The sequence below is a fragment of the Chaetura pelagica genome, unplaced genomic scaffold (assembly GCF_000747805.2).
Source record: "Chaetura pelagica isolate M959 unplaced genomic scaffold, ChaPel_1.0 scaffold147, whole genome shotgun sequence".
NCBI classification, from domain to species: domain Eukaryota; kingdom Metazoa; phylum Chordata; class Aves; order Apodiformes; family Apodidae; genus Chaetura; species Chaetura pelagica.
The window spans coordinates 1,124,885-1,143,137 of record NW_009954194.1 but is presented as its reverse complement, the minus strand read 5'-3'; the positions used below and the strand labels follow the sequence as shown (position 1 = coordinate 1,143,137).

Genomic DNA, 18,253 nt, shown 5'->3' with positions numbered 1-18,253 from the left:
TTACTTAAAATAAAACTAAGGTAACCCCACATTACTCTCTTCTGCATTCCTGGTAGAGTACCACCCTGAGGATGATTTCTGTTTCAAATATAAAAGTGCTATGAAAGCGTAATAAAAAGTGATGTCCTCTATTTTCAAATTAATGGGATTACTTCTGAAATCTTGGCTTGACCAGCTGCACACATTGTTTCACAGGACCAGTAATCCAAAGCTTTAGCACAGAACACATTTTATCACTGGGGTTAAAGAGATTTACCTTGTTAGGCTCATTTACACAGCTAATGACATTACGCTTTTGCTCTGTCCCCTTCCTGCTCTCATCACACATGTGAAATGCTATTTACCTTAGTAAATCAAACTAGCCAGATGAACTGTTAATTTACCAGGGCAATTTGTAATGAAATATTAAGCACCTCTGAGAAGCCCCAGTTAAGAAAACACAATCACCAAGTCCTGCATTACACATGTATTGTGTACATACACTCAGTATCTCATTGCCCAGATAAGAAAATGCACTAGGCTTCCTTCCTATAACTGGTTTACAGAAAGGGATAGCAAAAACAATGGAGATTTTAAAGTAAGCTGCCTGGCTATGAAGTACCAACATAAATTAGCTACAAATTCTTCTGCTAAGAAAGCTTTTCAAATGTAGGTGACAGAAAACCAGTTGGAGTAAAACCTTCGGGAATGCTATGCTTCAACTTCACTCACAATTCCATTGAGCCCATTCAGTTATAGTGCAACTCCAGCACTAATCAAATTATGCCAGAAATTAATTTATCACATTATGCATAATGTATCATAGAATCACTCAGATAGGAAAAGACCTTCAAAATTATCAAGTCCAACCATTAACCTAACTCAACTAAGTCCACTGCTAAACCACCTCCCTAAGCACCCTATCTACATGAATTTTAAACACATGCATGATAAATTAGGAACTGCTTTAAGACAACCTGATTCTAACGTTTATTGTACTATTTTATCCCTCTCCCCTTCATCTATTATAGAGTAAATGGACTACATACACACTGAGCAGTTCATCATCTCTCTCAATGTGTGATCACATTTTGTCCACATTTAGTGCCATAAACAAGTATTAACAATTAGTCTGAAACTCATGAATTAGAATTATTCCAAGCCTGTTTTTTTCCTAATTATGACTCAGACTAATTAATAACTCCTGCAAGTCCAATAAAATCAGGAAAGCTGTATTAGCCTCTCAGACTTACCATCAATGATAAAAAATCTTTCAGGTATCTTATAACAAGTTTTACTGCAAGTTACATTATTGACATTTTTAAATACTTGCTTTGACTTGAGTGGGACTTTGCTTCCCCAGAGTCAGAAAGTCTCTAGACATACAGTCAGACTCAGCTCCCATTGAAGAGGTCTCCTCTTCAGGTAACTCAGGGTCCTCTCCTTTATTCACACATAGCTACCTAATAGCTCTGCTTATTCTTAATGTCCTTTGTCACACAGTGACCACTTGGCTCCGATTCCACTGCAGAGGTAGGTATGAGCTCAGTAATGTTGATGGCTGAAGAATTCACGATGTACCTCAGTGCAGAGACTGCAGAGAGGGTCCTGCTGCATTGCTCACCCTATGCAGTCTGTCCTCTTTCTGCAGAGCAAGAAAACTTACTCTGTAGGCCAAGTGGGAAGTCTCAGAGGCGAGATCCTCCCACTTCCCACACAGTAAGAGACCACTTCAGGCCCAGACAATGAGTCTAATTCTTGCATTCACTCAGATAGTCTAGACTGTCCCTTTCCAACTCCAGATTCAGATGGCTCATTCCCCTCCCCTCTTCACAATGTCTCACTCAGACAGACTTGAGCCATAACCCTTGTCCTCAAACTAAGAAAAAATACAGCCTTCTCAAATAAATTCTCCCCACAACTGTTAGGCAAGCTATCTCTCTATACAATTACCAGTTGTTTTTTTTTCTTTGAGCTACTGGGAACATCAGGCTGGTTCAGCTTCTACCCTCCTGCTCCTTTCAAGAGGCCATTCTGGCCTTCTTCCCTTTGAAGCACAAGTCCTAAGCGACACCTACCTTCACTCTCTTCTGAAGCCCACACACAAGACCACCTACTTATGCTACAGAAGTGGTGAAAAGAAATTCTCTGTTCAATCAATCACCTGTTTATTCTTCTGCATCAAAGAAATGTACAAAAACTATAAGCTTAAACTATCAGCCATGCCTTGAGACAACAAAAAAAGACAAGTAAGAAAGGAACTTTGTTGCTGTACCTCACCACTAACTTGCAAAACGGAGCCCTAGAACCTGTTATTCTACAATGGCTGGAAGAACTTGTTTCAATGGAGGCAAAAAAACCCCCAAAAAAACATACTAAACTGCTTAAGTATTTTAGCGTCTCCTCTCAGGTGCTACAGCTTTACCTTTTCAACCTCTTCTGCCTTCAGCATGCTGCTTCCTCCCATTAACACTATCATCCATTCCCATTCTCTGACCTAACATTTTTTAATTACATGTTGATCAAAAGCAAGAGAAAAATGCTTATCATATCCCCATCTTAATCTCAAAATCCAGCAACACACAATATGACACAAGCAAAAATACATTAAACACACTTTTAAGGTCTCGGCAGACTTGTAAATCACATACTGCTTTATTGACAGTTGTGAAAGGATAGGCTACTAGACCACATAGAAATGAGTCTTCTTATACAGGTTACAGTGAGGGGCAATATAGGAACAGACTTTTTAGAAGGGCCTGCTGCTATAGGACAAGGGGTAATGGTTTTAAACTAAGAGAGGGTAGATTCAGGCTAGATATTAAGGAAAACAGCTTTTACTATGAGGGTGGTGAAACACTGGAACAGGTTGCCCAGGAAGCAGGCAGATGCCCCATCTCTGGAAGCATTCAAGGCCAGGTTGGATGGAACATTCGAGCAACCTGATCTAGTTGAAGATGACCCTGCTCATTGCAGGGGGGCTGGACTAGGTGATCTTTAAAGGTTTCTCCCAACTCAAACCATTCTATGATTCTATGAAGTAGGTAAGAGATGAACAGCTATGAGCAGGATTGAAAGTGTAGAAATGGGTCTGAATAGGGTGAACTTTAACCAGAGCACAGGTAGGACTAAGCACAGTGCAATTGCTGAAGATGAGGAATTGCAGAGCAGCAACAACTGCCGAACAAGCAGGCTGCAGAAACCAGAACATGAAAATAAAGAGATCCTCTTTGCACTCTTTCTGACAGAAAATACCACTGATCAAGAGAAGAAATTACACTATTATGTGATTTTCTGCTGTAACAGTCAATTAAACTCATTTGTGCACACAAGAAGCTCCCAGTTTCCAAAAATTATGAATGAAACAATGAAAGCTTCATAAATTGAGCTTCCTCAAGGTTGTTAATAGTCAGGAAAACCAAACTGGTAATGTAAGTATTACACAGAAAATCCTCACACCCTTCAGCTGCCCCAAAGCTGAGTTTATTCCCTTAATGCAGTCACATTTTCTGTCCAGGCACATTCTGCCTTCCATCAACATGCACAGAAAACATTAAAGAACCTGGTCAGGAAAAAGTTTAAAGAAAAAAACAGAAATAGCCACAATATTCTCTGTTACAGGACACCTAGAATGAAAGATTTCTCCTTTGAAAATAACCTTTGCAGGGACTTTGTAGTTGTTCTTTGCTACAAAGAAAGTTCTGTTCTTGCTGAAGTTTTTTGGGGGAAAAAAAAAAAAAAACAAAGAGAGAGAAGCTTTTCGAAAAATCTTTCCTTAGGAGGCTGTAATAAATTTGCATATATCATGCACACACAAAGTCAAGTAGTAAGCTTTGAAAAAGTGTTCCACACAGAAACTGCATTCTCTCATTTTCGAAGGCAACAAAACTTCTGTAACACATTGTTTGTGCCACAGCAGCTATTTTTTGCCACTTACTTTGTTTGCACTAGCTACCTAAAGTTCTCCCTAGGCCACCATCTGGTAAGGATTTACAACAGATTATAGGCAAAGATTTAACTTGGTGCACTGTATATGCTTCTCTGTTTTAGCACACTGCAGAGACTGAGCAACTTCTCAATAGTGTGGATTGTGTAGACATACTGACTTGTAACTTTGATCAAAGAAGTAAATATTTAGACTGTGTGAAAAACACAGAAAACCCTCTCTTATATTGCATAAATTAAATTACTGGAAATACGAACACAGATAATTGGGAATGACACACTGGAGCCCTGATGATACCAGCTTTTAATTACCCCAGTGACTGGCATTCTGTAAGCTTCACTGAGATACCTCAGAATTCCCTGTTTTCCTGTTCCTGCAAGGGTCCCAGTTTTCCACTTATGTTTGATAACTCTGGCACACATATTGGTTCAAAGTACTACACAGATCACAACTTCACTCAGAAGTCACAGCAAATTAAAGGTTGCTACTTTGAAGAAAGTTAATTTGGCCTCAAGTTTGTATTTGTTCTGTACAGTGCACCCAGGAATCTTTCAGCTGAGTTAAAACAGCTAAAGCAACACTTAGTAGTATCACAGAATGTTGGGGTTGGAAAAGACCTCCAAAGATCACCTAGTCCAACACCCCTGCCTGATCAGGGTGCATTAAAGTAAGTAACTCAGGACTGCATGCAAGTGGATTTTGAAAGTCTCCAGAGAAGGACAATCCACAACCTCTCTGGGCAGCCTATTCCAGTGCTCTGTCACCCTCACATTGAAAAAGGCTTTCCTCATGTTTATGTACAGTCTCCTATGCTCCAGCTTGCACCTGTTGCCCCTTATAAGAGTATTCACATTCACAACCGTAACCACTGTTTAAAGTTCACAAAACCAAAATAATTTGGTGCATTTTCAGAGAAAATAAAGATCTTGACTGTGTTACAATACAATACAGGTCATAATTTAATCACAGAACTGTTTTTAGATTAAAAGAAACACATCTGCACATTGCAAAAACATTTCAAAGCTGGTTTGTGGCTTTTTTTGTAACCGGTAAGCTTATGCTAACATATATATACTGATAGTCAACTTAAAATACAATAGCTGATATTCATGGTAGCTGGTTTCCATTCTGACAAGAAGATAACTTCCTTGTGGAAAAGGAAGAAGTCCACTCAAAAGCTTTAATACCAATATGGAAAGATTTAATACTGTTAAAATTATAATAAACAAAAACCCCACTAAAATCAATACTTGTACATTTATTTTGTTCCAGCAGCTTTTTAATAGTGCATATTCTCTGAAAAAAAAAGTATCACTTTTAGTAAGATCTAAAAGTTACAAAAACCCTTTTGAGAGGCAAAAAAAAAGTGATTATAATTATAATTCTCATAATTTTCAGTGTAATTAAATGTTGAATATGAAGACGGCAGAAAGAAGATTTGTTACAAGTATCTATCAAATTCTTGTTACTTTGGCTGACATAATTCAAGAAAAAGCTATCACTGAACAAGACCTAGGAGTTTGTTGCTCTGTAAACAGCAACTAAGCAAATTTTCAGACAAAAAAATTAAGAAGGCCAGGCTAATGTTATCTAATTATGATGGTCAGTAACAAAGAAAAAAAAGTAAAATCGCTGGTTTTGCAATAACAGGTAGTATCTGTACAGTATCTCACATGATTAATTCAAAGTGCTCCATAACAACCATGATGATGGAATTGAAAGGCCCCTTTGAGGCTTGTGAAAACATTACTCCAGCAAGGTAAGTGACACTACCCCTCTTTCTCCCAGTCAGTTCTACAAATTGCAAGTTAGAAAAGAGAAGGAGGTTCAACCTTACAGGGACAGATAAGCTTGTAAAAATTAAATGGAGAGGAAAGATGTACAGCAGAGTAGCTGCTATTACTCAGCCAGAAAAATCACTGAGCCTCAGCATAGTGGCCTGAAAACCCGTAAGATATCTGCAGTCACAGGTAAGTTTCAAAGATGTTCAGACATAATAAACATTACCAGAGAATGTGGCTGACCTAAAACCTAGTCCATCCCACTTGTCACCATACAAGATGCTGCAGGTATGCTCTGGAAATCCCAAATAAATTTCATGCTTTTAGTGATTCAGATTTCCTGACTCATATCCCTCCCTCTGTAAACAAAAAGAACTGTCTTCTTCATGTGGTGTACTCTGTGGTCATGCAATGGCATCTGAAAGGCAAAACTTAGGCTTCGATCAAGTTGATGTCCAAGCTGCTTCTCTCTTTGCTCTAAGATACTAAATGGGATGGCCAATCCTTTAAAGAAGTGAAGAAAAATGACTGCACACAAAGCTTAATTCAGTTTCACTGTAATTGCTAGCACAGACCACACTGCATTCAACATAACTACCCCACCCAAGATACACACACCATACAGTAGTACTAATCATCTAGATACATGCATTTTTAGGACACAGTGCTTTTTTCTTTAAAAATATACAAATCCTATCAATAAAGTTTCTTTGCCTAGAATGATAAACAACAAAGCCACCTCCTGTCACAATACCATCCTATACCACCCATCCTTCCCTTCTTTGTAAGTTGGCACCTCTGGATTTAACTGCACCCAGAACTCATCCCCTGCTCATGGATTCAGGGAAAGCTGCTGATCAGCTCTTTGGTTATACCTGATGCCTCCCATTAATGTCCACAGACAAACAGAACATGGCTAGAATAGCCCCAAGCACTGACCTGGCACTGCCTGTACTGTATCTATCAGCAGGTTTCCTGTCCTAACTCAGTACTTCACCCAGAAAATGCCTAACCCACTTGCTAGAAAGTGTTCCCAAGAGAGAGAAAAGACATAGTTATCTAATTTGGAAGGGGTGGAAAGCAGCTGAAGTATGGCAAATATGAGCTGAGCCTAAATACCACAACACTGTAGGCTATTTCATTTATTACTATAAAATAGCCTCTAAGAGGACTACTGCTTAAGGTGGCCTCCAGCCTGTTATCACAGCTCTCTGTGGTAACACCTCTGAACATGCTCCCTGTAGAAAGTAACCCAGCTCCCTCAAACTCCACTTGAGGTTCATTTTCATTAGTTTCTCCCTTCTGCCCTAATGGCATTGAAGTTGTGAAGCTGGATTGTCATTTTCTAATTTCTGTCAAGGCATGTTTTTTCTCCTAGGCACAGCTGGCAGGCAGCGTTAAGGGCAAGCATTGAGGATACTGTAGAGAAAGGATTCCAGATGTGTGTATAGTGCAAGATTTTCAGATCTCGGCTAATGCTACACAGATTAAAAATGACTTGCGTACTTTCCACAACATACCTGTCTGCAGAAGAGAAACCTTGTTTACGTAATCCAAAATAACTGAGCAGGATGACATTAGAGAAGTGTTCATGCCTGCAACTGTAGTTTTCTACAGTAGCCTCTAGCAGATAATCTGTATAAACCTCCCCCCTCCAAATCCTCTGTGTCATCCCTTTCCACCAAAAAAACCCAAACCTTTTGATAAGCAATCTGTTGGATAGTGTACAGTTTGGAACAGTTCAGGGAAAAAGGAATTATTCTTCTGAAGCCTAACAAAATAAAAAAGCTGGCCTTAAATCTGCTCTAGAAATGTTGTCAAAGTGTTCCTTATTTACATGGCGATTTCATCAAGCAGAGCATCTCTTAACTTCTCAGCATGAAATCAGTAATAATTTTTTAAACTGTATTTCCTTGAATGTATACAAGTGGGCAGAGAAAAGAGGCTAATTCATCTTCTATCTTCCTGCTGCTCCATCTTCCCTAGTATTTCTAATGTTAGACACATTTCCTTCAATGTACACATTGTATTAGCAAGTAAAGGAGCACTGTAAGTCCCCTTTCTTATCCCAGTTGTACCTAAATGACACCACCACTACTTGATATATATAAACTCTGTCACTGAAGCTTGTGTTTTTTATATGTACACTTCAGCTGCTACTCTAAATCCACATCACAAAGTGATCCACATCACTTAGCCAAAGTGCTGGAAAACAAACAGCTATGGGGACATGGGGAAGGCAGCAATGCTACAACTTCCTAAAATTGTCACTTCACAATACAGCTGACAACCTAACAGCCAACTTACTAATGTGAAGATCTTGCTCTTCCTCCCTTATTCTCAGTTCCTGCACCAACAATTGCCACTACGCTCACAACCCAGATCCAGGACATAAGCTTTAAGAAAACCAACCCACATGCACAGGGGGTTGGGTTGCTGTCAAAAGCTAGCTCAAAAAAAGTCTATCACATCAGTGCAGCTCAACACCCACTAAATCTGAGACTTAACACAACTGGAAAAAGGATACTGCAAATGATGTTTTTATAAACGGTCATAATTGCTTGAGGTACCTGCGCAGCATGTTATGTTGCTGAACTGCAGCATCTGCGCATATGTCAGAGACAGTGCAGTCCTCTCACTGCATGTGGGTGTGGAGGTACCAAACATCATCCCTGGTTAAGTCTCAAGTTTAACAACAAAAGTGTGTAACCAGCTACATGTATCCGAGTTTAGCTCTAATGCTGCAACATCAAGACACATGGGTGTAGTGGTGTTGGGTTTTTTTTGTAGGGGAGTTGTTGAAGGTTCATTATTAACATGAAGAAAAATTAAAGAAGAAACAGACAACCAAGAACTAAATTGTTACAAATGACAAAGAAGTTATTTCTACCAAAAAATCCCCAATCTGACTTACTGAGGCTTTAACTGAGAGGGTGATAAAGTGTTTTGGCTATTTGCTTTGGAACATCACATCCAACACAGCTAATATTATTTAAGAACAATCAATATCCTAAGAGTTCAAACCTACCTACTAACACAGGGGTTTGCATTTTCTATTACAGATATATTAGCTATAGCTACACTGTTTATTTTCACATCAAGTTATGTGATTTTTATTTTTTTTACTGTTAAAATGTTTTAATTGCAGAATACACTCATGAGATATTAATTGCAGAGATAGAGAACACAAAACTAACTTTCTGAACACCACTATTTCCAGCTGCTTTAAAGGCTGACCAGGTGAGGAGAAAGGAAGACCAAAAAACACCAGAGACGTGACTTTGCGTTAAAATAGTAAAGTTCTGATCCGACTCAAACTGTTCAACAAATGATACTCCACAACCAGATGGAATTGAGATGTGTAGTCCAGGTCTAAAAACCAGTTTGTTCTTGTTCCTCACAGGCAAACAGTACATTTAACTCTTCATACTATACTTTTGCCCAGGATGTACCTGCATTCAACAGCTGATTTTGATATTAAAGTTTTATTCCTGCTTCAGCCAAAACAGGGTGATCCAGAATAAAAAACAGAAGCTGAAACAAAGCAACTGTAACTTAACATCAGTGGCACAGTTGTCCTGCAATCTGTTACAGTAGAGTAAGGTAAACAATCCTGCAAGTTTTCCTCTTATTTCACCTAAAAATAGGAGCAGGAACTTTATTCCCAGTTTGGTTGCTTTGTGAACTTCAATTTTTGTTACAAGACACATGCTGTGAAGCCAACGATTTGTTGTGCACATCCTGCTGGCAAGCAGAATCTCAGATTAACATCATCTTACTGCAACTAACAACTGGTTTCCATGGGAACAAAGACAAACCTGTAGTAAGATATTCATACCAGCCAGAGGATCATATTGGCAATGCCCTGTCTACACCAAGTTCACATCTGAAGGTCTCCAACACAACAGGTGATATGCACTATGTGACAACCATGCAGCTAATTAACTGTATCAATAAATTAACACTTCAGTTTAGGACAAATTCTAAGAGAAACATTGACAATTTGTTTTGTCAGGTGTCCTCTTAGCTGATAGAAACAACCTGCCATTTTTCCTATCATCATCTATTTATTATAAGTGGTGCTATTAACAGGGAAGAATAATTTTGCTCTATCCTACACCGTCCTCAACAAAAGGAGTAGCAGCACCATTATCTCCATTTTACAAATGAAGAAACCAAGGCACAGTAAGATTCAAGTGAACTACTGAGCCTCAGGCAGCAAACCAGTGACCAAGCACAGTCTTTTCTACTCCAGTGTATCATTAACTCAAAGCAGAGGCTGCTTCCCTGCATAACAGTTTATGCTTGGGAGTAAATTCACTCCCATTTACATAATCTAGTGAAGACAAAAGTATTTGACTGGTGGAGTTGAAACCAGAATCTATTTAACACTGAAGGACTGCAATCTGATACCCTAGTTTACTTTTTAAAACTAGTTTCTTGTCATAACCAAAGAGCACAGTGCTGGTCTTTAAGATTCAGCAATTTAAAAAAACTAACGGAGTTACAGTTCCTTGTCCTGGTTCTGTTACTGTGCTTTACACGAGCATTCTATTAACCTCATTAATAAGTTACCTATTAAATCTAATCTAAGTTTAAGGTTTAGATCCACAAACTGGATGGCATTAACAAATTCAGAAATATGTAATTACTCACTTAGATTTAACGCAAAAATCCCAAAAACTTACAAAACTTTTCTTCTATAAATTAAGTGATGCCTTTCAACTTTTAAGTTCCATCCAGCTCCATCAGAGCACTACTGCAAGCACAAAAATGACTTTCAAAGGCAGGAATACCTACATGCAATTAGACAATCTTCTTGTTCTTTTCCCTCCCAGCTAAGAGTACTAGCAATAGATTGGAAAAATCAAACAAGAGTACTTCCAAGTATTAGGAAAAAAAAATTTTAGACCACTAAGATCAAAGGTCTAAGTGAACGATGCCAAGTCCTACACACAAAACAATCACTCTTCTCCTCCAAGTTATGGTTGTGTAAAATACACTGGGACTTCAACCTAGAGCTAACTCTTCTGAAGCACCAGTCCAATCAGAATGACAAAATTCTGAGCTAGAAACATCAAGAGTTGCCTTCTGTGCCCATTTGTGATGGTATTTTCATTTCTGAAATCAGAATTAACTCTATTTCAAGTTGGTAGTTGAGAAAAAAAAAAGGAAAAATCAAAAACTTTTCAAATATGTAACTACATCATTAATACACTGATTGTGAAAATAGAACAGCATATGGCAAAAGAGATTATGGGGATTAACCAATTAAATAGTATGACTCAAACCAACATGATCCGTCAAATCTGTGTTTTGCACTGAGGTATGTGGGGGCATGGGAAAAGGACTTCACCTAATGCAAACACTGAAAGCCAAACTTCTAAAAATAACTGATTTGGCAAAAAGTATCTGCAAAGAAGGAAGGCAAGGTACGAGATGTTCAAAGCTTACAAGCTCAGAACAAGCTCTTTACTTCTGGACATCTCCTTCCTCTTTAATGCTAGATTTTACAATACCTACTTGATGAAAAACTTACCACCAGCCATCCCACAGGGGTATAATCATAATCATAGACTCTCTACTCAATAATTACTTACATAATTAGGACACAAAATATTAAATTTGACATATAAGGTTACAAACCACATTCCTGTTAATCTAAAGAGAGTAAACATCGCACTGAAATCCAAGTCTCCATGACCCTAAGAGAATAAAACATTCAAGCAGTGCTTTAGGCAGAAGGAAGGCCTATTTTAAGAGCTGAACACAAACGACAATCCTAACATACCAAGTCTCACAGACAGACAAATAGTTCATTTGCATATGTAATGGGAGGAAAGATGCCACAAAAGCAGAGGTATCTGAAAACAGCTCCTCCAAAAGGTGACAGTACTGTCAGCTTCATGCAACTGCCCTCATTACACCTTGTGTAAGACCTGCTCAGGAGACAGAACCTGCAGAGAACAGGCCAGGATTTTGATCTCAAGATTAACACCTGAGACTCCAGGTACTTGTCTAAATAGAATTCATTTGATAAGTGTTGAATTGAACTCTATTCTACAGCTACTGGAGAACTGTCAAAAATACAAGAAAGTAATAGTTCACAGGTATCATACAGGTATGTGAACAAATAATTTAAGATTTTAAATTACTAAAGATTTTAATATATAATTTGAAAGATGCAATACAAAACAGTATAAACTTTTATACACAGTTACAGCAAAACCACTAAAAGGAATCAATAGCAAACCAAAGCTGTTCTTAAGATTGTATTAAAACTTCAGTATAATTTTAAATACCAATACTACTCAAACACATTAGCATTTTCTTTTACGAGCTTAATGAAACAAAAAGCATTTTGGAAAGTTTAATTGATTCAACTGTCACATCCACAAACACATGGAATTCCCTAAAGCACCTTTTAATCAATGCAACCTCAGTAAACACATACTTCTCTGATATCTTAACTTTTCCTTTAGAAGAGAAAACTTAGTAGGAAAAAATATTAAATCTCACTAAAACAAATGCAGTTTCAAGTCTTCATCTACAAAGAAACAAGTTAGATGTGGCTGTGTAAGGGAACTGCCCTTATATAAAACTTGACTGTGGATGCACAGATATGGAATCGCATGAAATGGATGTCAATTGCCAAGTTTCCATTTCTTCAGCTAAATCTCATAACCATCTGACTGTTTATTATAACACGCAATCTCAAGAGCCGTCTCTTAGGGATTTAATAGGAAAGACAAAGCAGTTGATGGTTTTACTCCTATCCCATGCTTCTGAGTACACATAAGATAAAGTTTCAGTTAAGAGAAAGAAAAGCAGCTTTGAGAGCTGCAAGATACATAAGCAGAGTCCTGTGACATTTCATCAACATTTCATTTTCATTACAACCATACACACACACTATGCTTAGCAAAAAAACATTAGTTCATATCAAACCACACATTTCCAGGTCATAACACATGCTACTAACAAAGCCCTTCATATAATCTATTTCCAAATTATGGTCTTGGTATCTACAACAGGATGAACGTATCAATTAAAAGTCTTTATTAAAAAAAAGATATTTATCTACTTACCTTGAGGAAAAGAATTTGGCTGCACTAAGTACAGGAATGCATGTACTGTTTTAAACAAAATTCCTATTGGCCCAGGTTCATGGTATGCACCTGTATCATAGGTCTTGGCTGGTACAAATCCAAAATCCAAAGTCCCAGGAGGCGGTTTGTATATAGGTTGTACCTCTGAAATAGCACTTCCACAAAACAGCAGCAGCAGCAGACAGAGTTCCACAGCCATAGCTAGCAGTATTCATAAAATTGGAGGTAGAGGTATTTTTCCCACCGAGTCTAGAAATCTTCAGTACATTCACTTTGGGGTTAGCTTTCTAATCAGGAAAACACCGGTGCACCTTCACACCTTTTATTCTTTTTTATGTATTCTTCCTTCGGAGAGGTACAGAAGGTTCTGGTGGAAGGGACTCAGCACACCATCTCTGGCAAAAGCAAGAAACAGCTCGTTAAGGTGTGTGCAAGCAAATAGGAAAGTACAAGTTAACCTGCAATCTTCTGTGGAAACTGAACATGTCAATAGTTGTAAAAGCAAGCCAGATGGGATCTAGAAGAAAATTATTTAAAAAAATAAAATTAAAATGTTTGTGAATAATATGGTGTACTACATACACTGCAGTTGGAAGAGGGAGAGGAAAAACAATTATGCATAGTTCCAGGTCAGTGAGTTTTCAAAAACAAGCAAAGCAGAGCACTGGGACAGCTCCAAGGGAAAGAAAACTAAAGGAATAATGTATTAATAGCACTTCTGACTAAGTACAGTATGTCACATCAGGAAGCTTCACAATGCATTTAATCAGCCACCTGATGTTACCATAGTTAATGGCAATCATTACAAGTCATATCCTGTAACTTTTTTAATCTCAACCTTTCAGTAAAACCTTTCAGCTTTAATCTATATAACCTTCCAGTTACTTCCGGGACTTCGCTTTCCTTCCCTGTGCATGACCTAACAGATGGCACCCTTCCGACATCTGTTTCACAGCTCAGGCTGCAGACTCCACCTCAAGGAAGAATTTAAGATGCCAGCTACTCATAGTAGTCCTCCAAGACTGAGGAAAGAAATTACTCATCACTGAAAAGTTAACATAACAAAACAAACAATAACAAAACAAACAAAAAACCCACAAACAAACACAAACAAAAAAACCCAACAAAAAAAAAAACACTTCACCCTCCTGACAGGTGACAATGGGTCTCAGTGATTACTTTCTAGTAATTCAAACATTCTCTTGGCTCTCCTTAGGAAGTGGGTAAGTCAACAGTTTTATTCACAGCTTGGTCATGCTGAGCAGCATTATGACAACTTTGGAACGTTCTGAATCTACAAAAACACAACAGTTTAATCAACCACCACTTAGGAAATGCAAACCAAAACCCTTCTGCGTTTCCAGCAAAACAACTAACTACATCTTCATTTACCTGGGGTAAGGTAAGACTCCTTCACTTCAGCATGGGCCATGGTGGCCTCTAAAAAAAATAGACCAAAAAAAAACCCAACCCAAAACCAAAGAAGGGCTACAGGAAAACTTCTTCCCCTTTCTGACTTTGGAAGTTGCATGTACTTGATAAGTGTGCCAAAGACCACTGCACTGACTTTTTGACCCACTAGACTGGCTTATCTTTGAAATGTCTTTGGTGATCTACCAGAGTGCCACTGGTAGGGACATCTGAGATCACACTGCTCATGACAAGCCACTCACTTCAAACTGGGGAGCACCTAGCACAAACTGCCTTTGTTTAGCACAGCTGTGCCTCTGTTGCCTTTTTCAGCAGCACTACCCATAGAGAAATATTTTTTATCTCCACTTTGTTGTTCAGACCATTAACTTGCAAGAATGACAGGAAAACAACTCAAGCACCTCACAGCCTCAGTCAGCCCAATCCTACACCAATACTTTGACTTCCAAGGTGCTTCCAGGTAAAAGAGATGCTGAAGACAAAAGACTTAAAAATTGGTAGTGAGTTTTAAGCCTCTTCTCTACAGTCTCTAGTAAAACATAGGTTACCTTTCTGAAAACCAATACTGACTTGCAAGAAACCATGCTGCAGGCTTGTTTAGTAGTCTGTACTGCATTCAAATGATAGATCAAAATTAAGAAAATGATGGAATAAAGGAATACAAGACCAGATCACAGAACTAGAGACAGGTGCATTTCCCTGAAGTCCAACCAAGTAAAGAAGAAAAACACAAATCCATCTTTGCCCCTCACAGCTAGCAAAAAAGAAGTAGAATGAACAATAATAATGCCATGAATAGCAGAATTATCCAAGCCTTATTAAAAAAGATGATACTAGCAACATTTCTGAAATATAATACTCAACACAGAAACATAAAAACTCAGAACATGTCAAAACAGTATTTTCCTCTTTGGAAAATAATATTTTGTTAAAGAATAATGAAAGGGTGGAAGTGGCAGGGAGAAGAGAAATTCCAGCTCCAAATACTAATTTTCCTCCTTTAATATCTCATGCACAGTTGCAACACTTCAATGGAGTCAGGAGAAAAAGCTCACACATGGTGACTGAACCTTGATTCCAAGAGTTAAAGAATACAAAAGCCCACAATATAGGGAAGAGTTAGGTGTGCTTGTGAAAGATGAATCTGAGAAGAAGACCTCCCTAACTGGTGTCTTAAGGCAAAGCTAGAAGATACACGCTCTCTGTAGTGTGTTCCGTTATACTAAAGAGAGGGCAAAGGAAGAGAAAGTACATAGAGCTCCTTGTTGTTGTTAAATTCTAGGTTAAAGATAATAAAAAATTTATTTAATTATACAAATACACAGATAAAGCACTATTAAAATGTCCTTCCAATACAGGAAAATAATCACTACACTTGCTAGAAACATGAAGTCTTGTATTAACCAAGACAGAAATTTGTTTTAAGACAAGGACGCTACTGAAACTGAAAGGACACTACCTGTAGTGCAGATACAAACAATATTCTGCTAATGGAGACAAATAATCAGCTTTCAATTCCAAACCCACTCTTAAGTCTCCAACTCTACACAATTTGCAGTCAAGCTTCCATACAGCTCAGGATTTTTCAGCCAAGCGGGTGGGCTTCTTGCACACCAAAGAACCTGCGAAATTCTGATCATACACCTCTCCCTTTGTTGGCAAATACATCACAATAAACATCGTATATATAATCTTACTGGCCAATTTCTCCAGGCTGACACCAAATCTTCTCTATATTTTTTAAAACACTAATATATTTTCAAGGCTATGTTAGTAATGATCAGGAATTTGAAGAAACCGAATTAAGCCTGTAACTCAGGATATTTCTAAGCATTTAACCTACCTAAAAATAACTCAAAAAGCTCCCAGCAGTTACACTTATTTTGGTATCTAAAAGAAACTTACCTGGGAGCATATTACTAGTAAAATATGCTACACAAACAGCATTAAAAATAATTTTAAAAATCTATCCATGAAATTTGTAATTGTTAGAACTGCAAGAATGGCATATGTACAAGTGACACATATAAAGACAGTCACATAGCAGCTCATGGTGCTCCTCATTGCAGCATGTGGCCATCTCATTTCCTCAGAAACAGCATGGCATCACTGCAGTCAGTGTGCTACAGCAACTGCCAGCACAGCTCTGCCCAAGTTCAAGTAAACAGTCAATGAAAAGAAGCTGTGTGTGAATCTTTGAAGCGCTTAAATACATTACCAATAAGATAGCAAAGAAATAGCTGTTTCCATTTTAAAAAATCCAACAACAACCACCAAACCACAAATCACAAATCCCGCTAAGTACTTAATAAGATACATAATAACAAAAATGTTTAATTTAGTGTGGTTTGCAAGTGTCCACCTTCAAAACAAAACTTTTGCTTCTTATTCTGCCGTTATCACTAATACTCTACACATACAAGTCACTAGACATAATTCCTGGGGTTTTTAACCACTACCTGTGGAGAACACCATCACCCTTTTACCAAGTATGCTGCAGCATTATCACTTCTCCAACATATTTCATTATTTAAAATAGTGTTATCTTTTCCAAAACCATTTAGCTTCAGCAACTTCACTGTAAGTTTTAACAGGGGAGAAGAGACAGTAAGAAATGCAGAAGTCCAGCAACTGCTTCCATGATACATCAACTCTAAATAGCAGAGCTCAGAAACAGCATGATGTCCAGCTCTTTGTTCAAAAAGGACTGGCCTCCTTCTGTTTAACACTGTAATCTATGCAAATACAAGGCTGCAGTGCAGTGATGCAATGATGATTAACCCTGTGAACCGAAATTTAATCAACCAGAGGCTACACTGCTCAATGTGGAAGCCTGCTGGCAGTGAACCATGATGGCACGGTTGGAAGATGCAGTTGTCCACAGGAAGTCCACACAAAGGATCTGGCTACGCTTGTTACAATTTTTAATTATTAATTTGAAAATCCAAGTCCGTAATCCTCTTCAGTGAGGTTGCTCCAATGAGAGGAGGGCCAGAAGAGTGAAATGCATCAGAACAGTCACAGTTACAGGCAGATTACAACTTCTAAGTATACATACAAAAAAACCAGCCCAGAAGCAACACCTTCCCATTCGAGTAACATAATGCAGCAAGCCAACCACGCTGCTGGCAAGTTAAAAAGCTACAGCTTTCTGTCATAAAAATCTGTCCTAAGCATACCAACAATTACAACCTGTTGCCACAGGAGGAGTAGAAGCAAAAAAACCTCATAAGCAGTAGGGACTGCAAAACGAAGTCTGCAAGCACCAACAAACAGAATCTTCCACACAAGGTAGCCTCAGTATGGATCTGATTTGCTTGCTACATATGCTCAAAACAACTAAGCGCTCAGGTCAGAAAAAGTGGGCATTAAGGTCCCAGGTTGGCTTTAAGCAGTTACTTACTAATTTGAAAATAAATAAATAAAACAAACAACACCAAAAAAACCCCTGCTGATTTACAAGTACAGTAGTTTGCAAACAACAACAGACCTGAAAAAAATTAATTCCAAGTAAGGTATCTTTCCCAGAAGACCAGCAAGTCTGATTTCTAGCGACTGCTTACATGTTAGAGTACACCAACTAAAGAAATACATATATATATAAAATTTGATTTTAAGTGGTGCATTTAGCCTAGTGTTCAGAGCATTCCCTTGTGAGAGGACTTTTCAGTACCACACAAAAAATTTTAAAGCCAGCACAAACAGGCAAATGTGAGCTGACAAGGGCTGAGTAATGTCCCAATACCAAGGTACTGGGATGACAGACCCCACATACTCCCACTGGCAGCTGAAACAGTCTTGCCCTCGCCGTCTTTCCAGTTACTAAAATTGTACAGACCTCTTGCTCTACCAGGCTGCTTAGTCCTTGATCTGCAAACCGCACAGTAGCAGAGCACCGCAGCTCTGCCTCTGCCGGCGTTCTGACCGACTGGATAGTTTCTCCAGTCGCTCCCCTGCATGTGTGTGCAGAGGAAGACACTGCCCATGTTTACCACCACTACTCCCCC

General features: G+C 38.4%; 1 protein-coding gene across 2 annotated transcripts in view; it reads right to left on the bottom strand.

Moving 5' to 3' along the window:
• The window catches only part of PROM1 (prominin 1), a 55,210-nt gene extending 42,196 nt beyond the window's left edge, over positions 1–13,014 (bottom strand). For both annotated transcript variants that reach the window (XM_010003093.1, XM_010003094.1), the window contains exon 1: positions 12,795–13,014. In XM_010003093.1, the coding sequence (XP_010001395.1) occupies positions 12,795–13,014 (220 nt within the window). The remainder of the gene's footprint in view (positions 1–12,794) is intronic.
• Between the last annotated feature and the right edge of the window lie 5,239 nt (positions 13,015–18,253).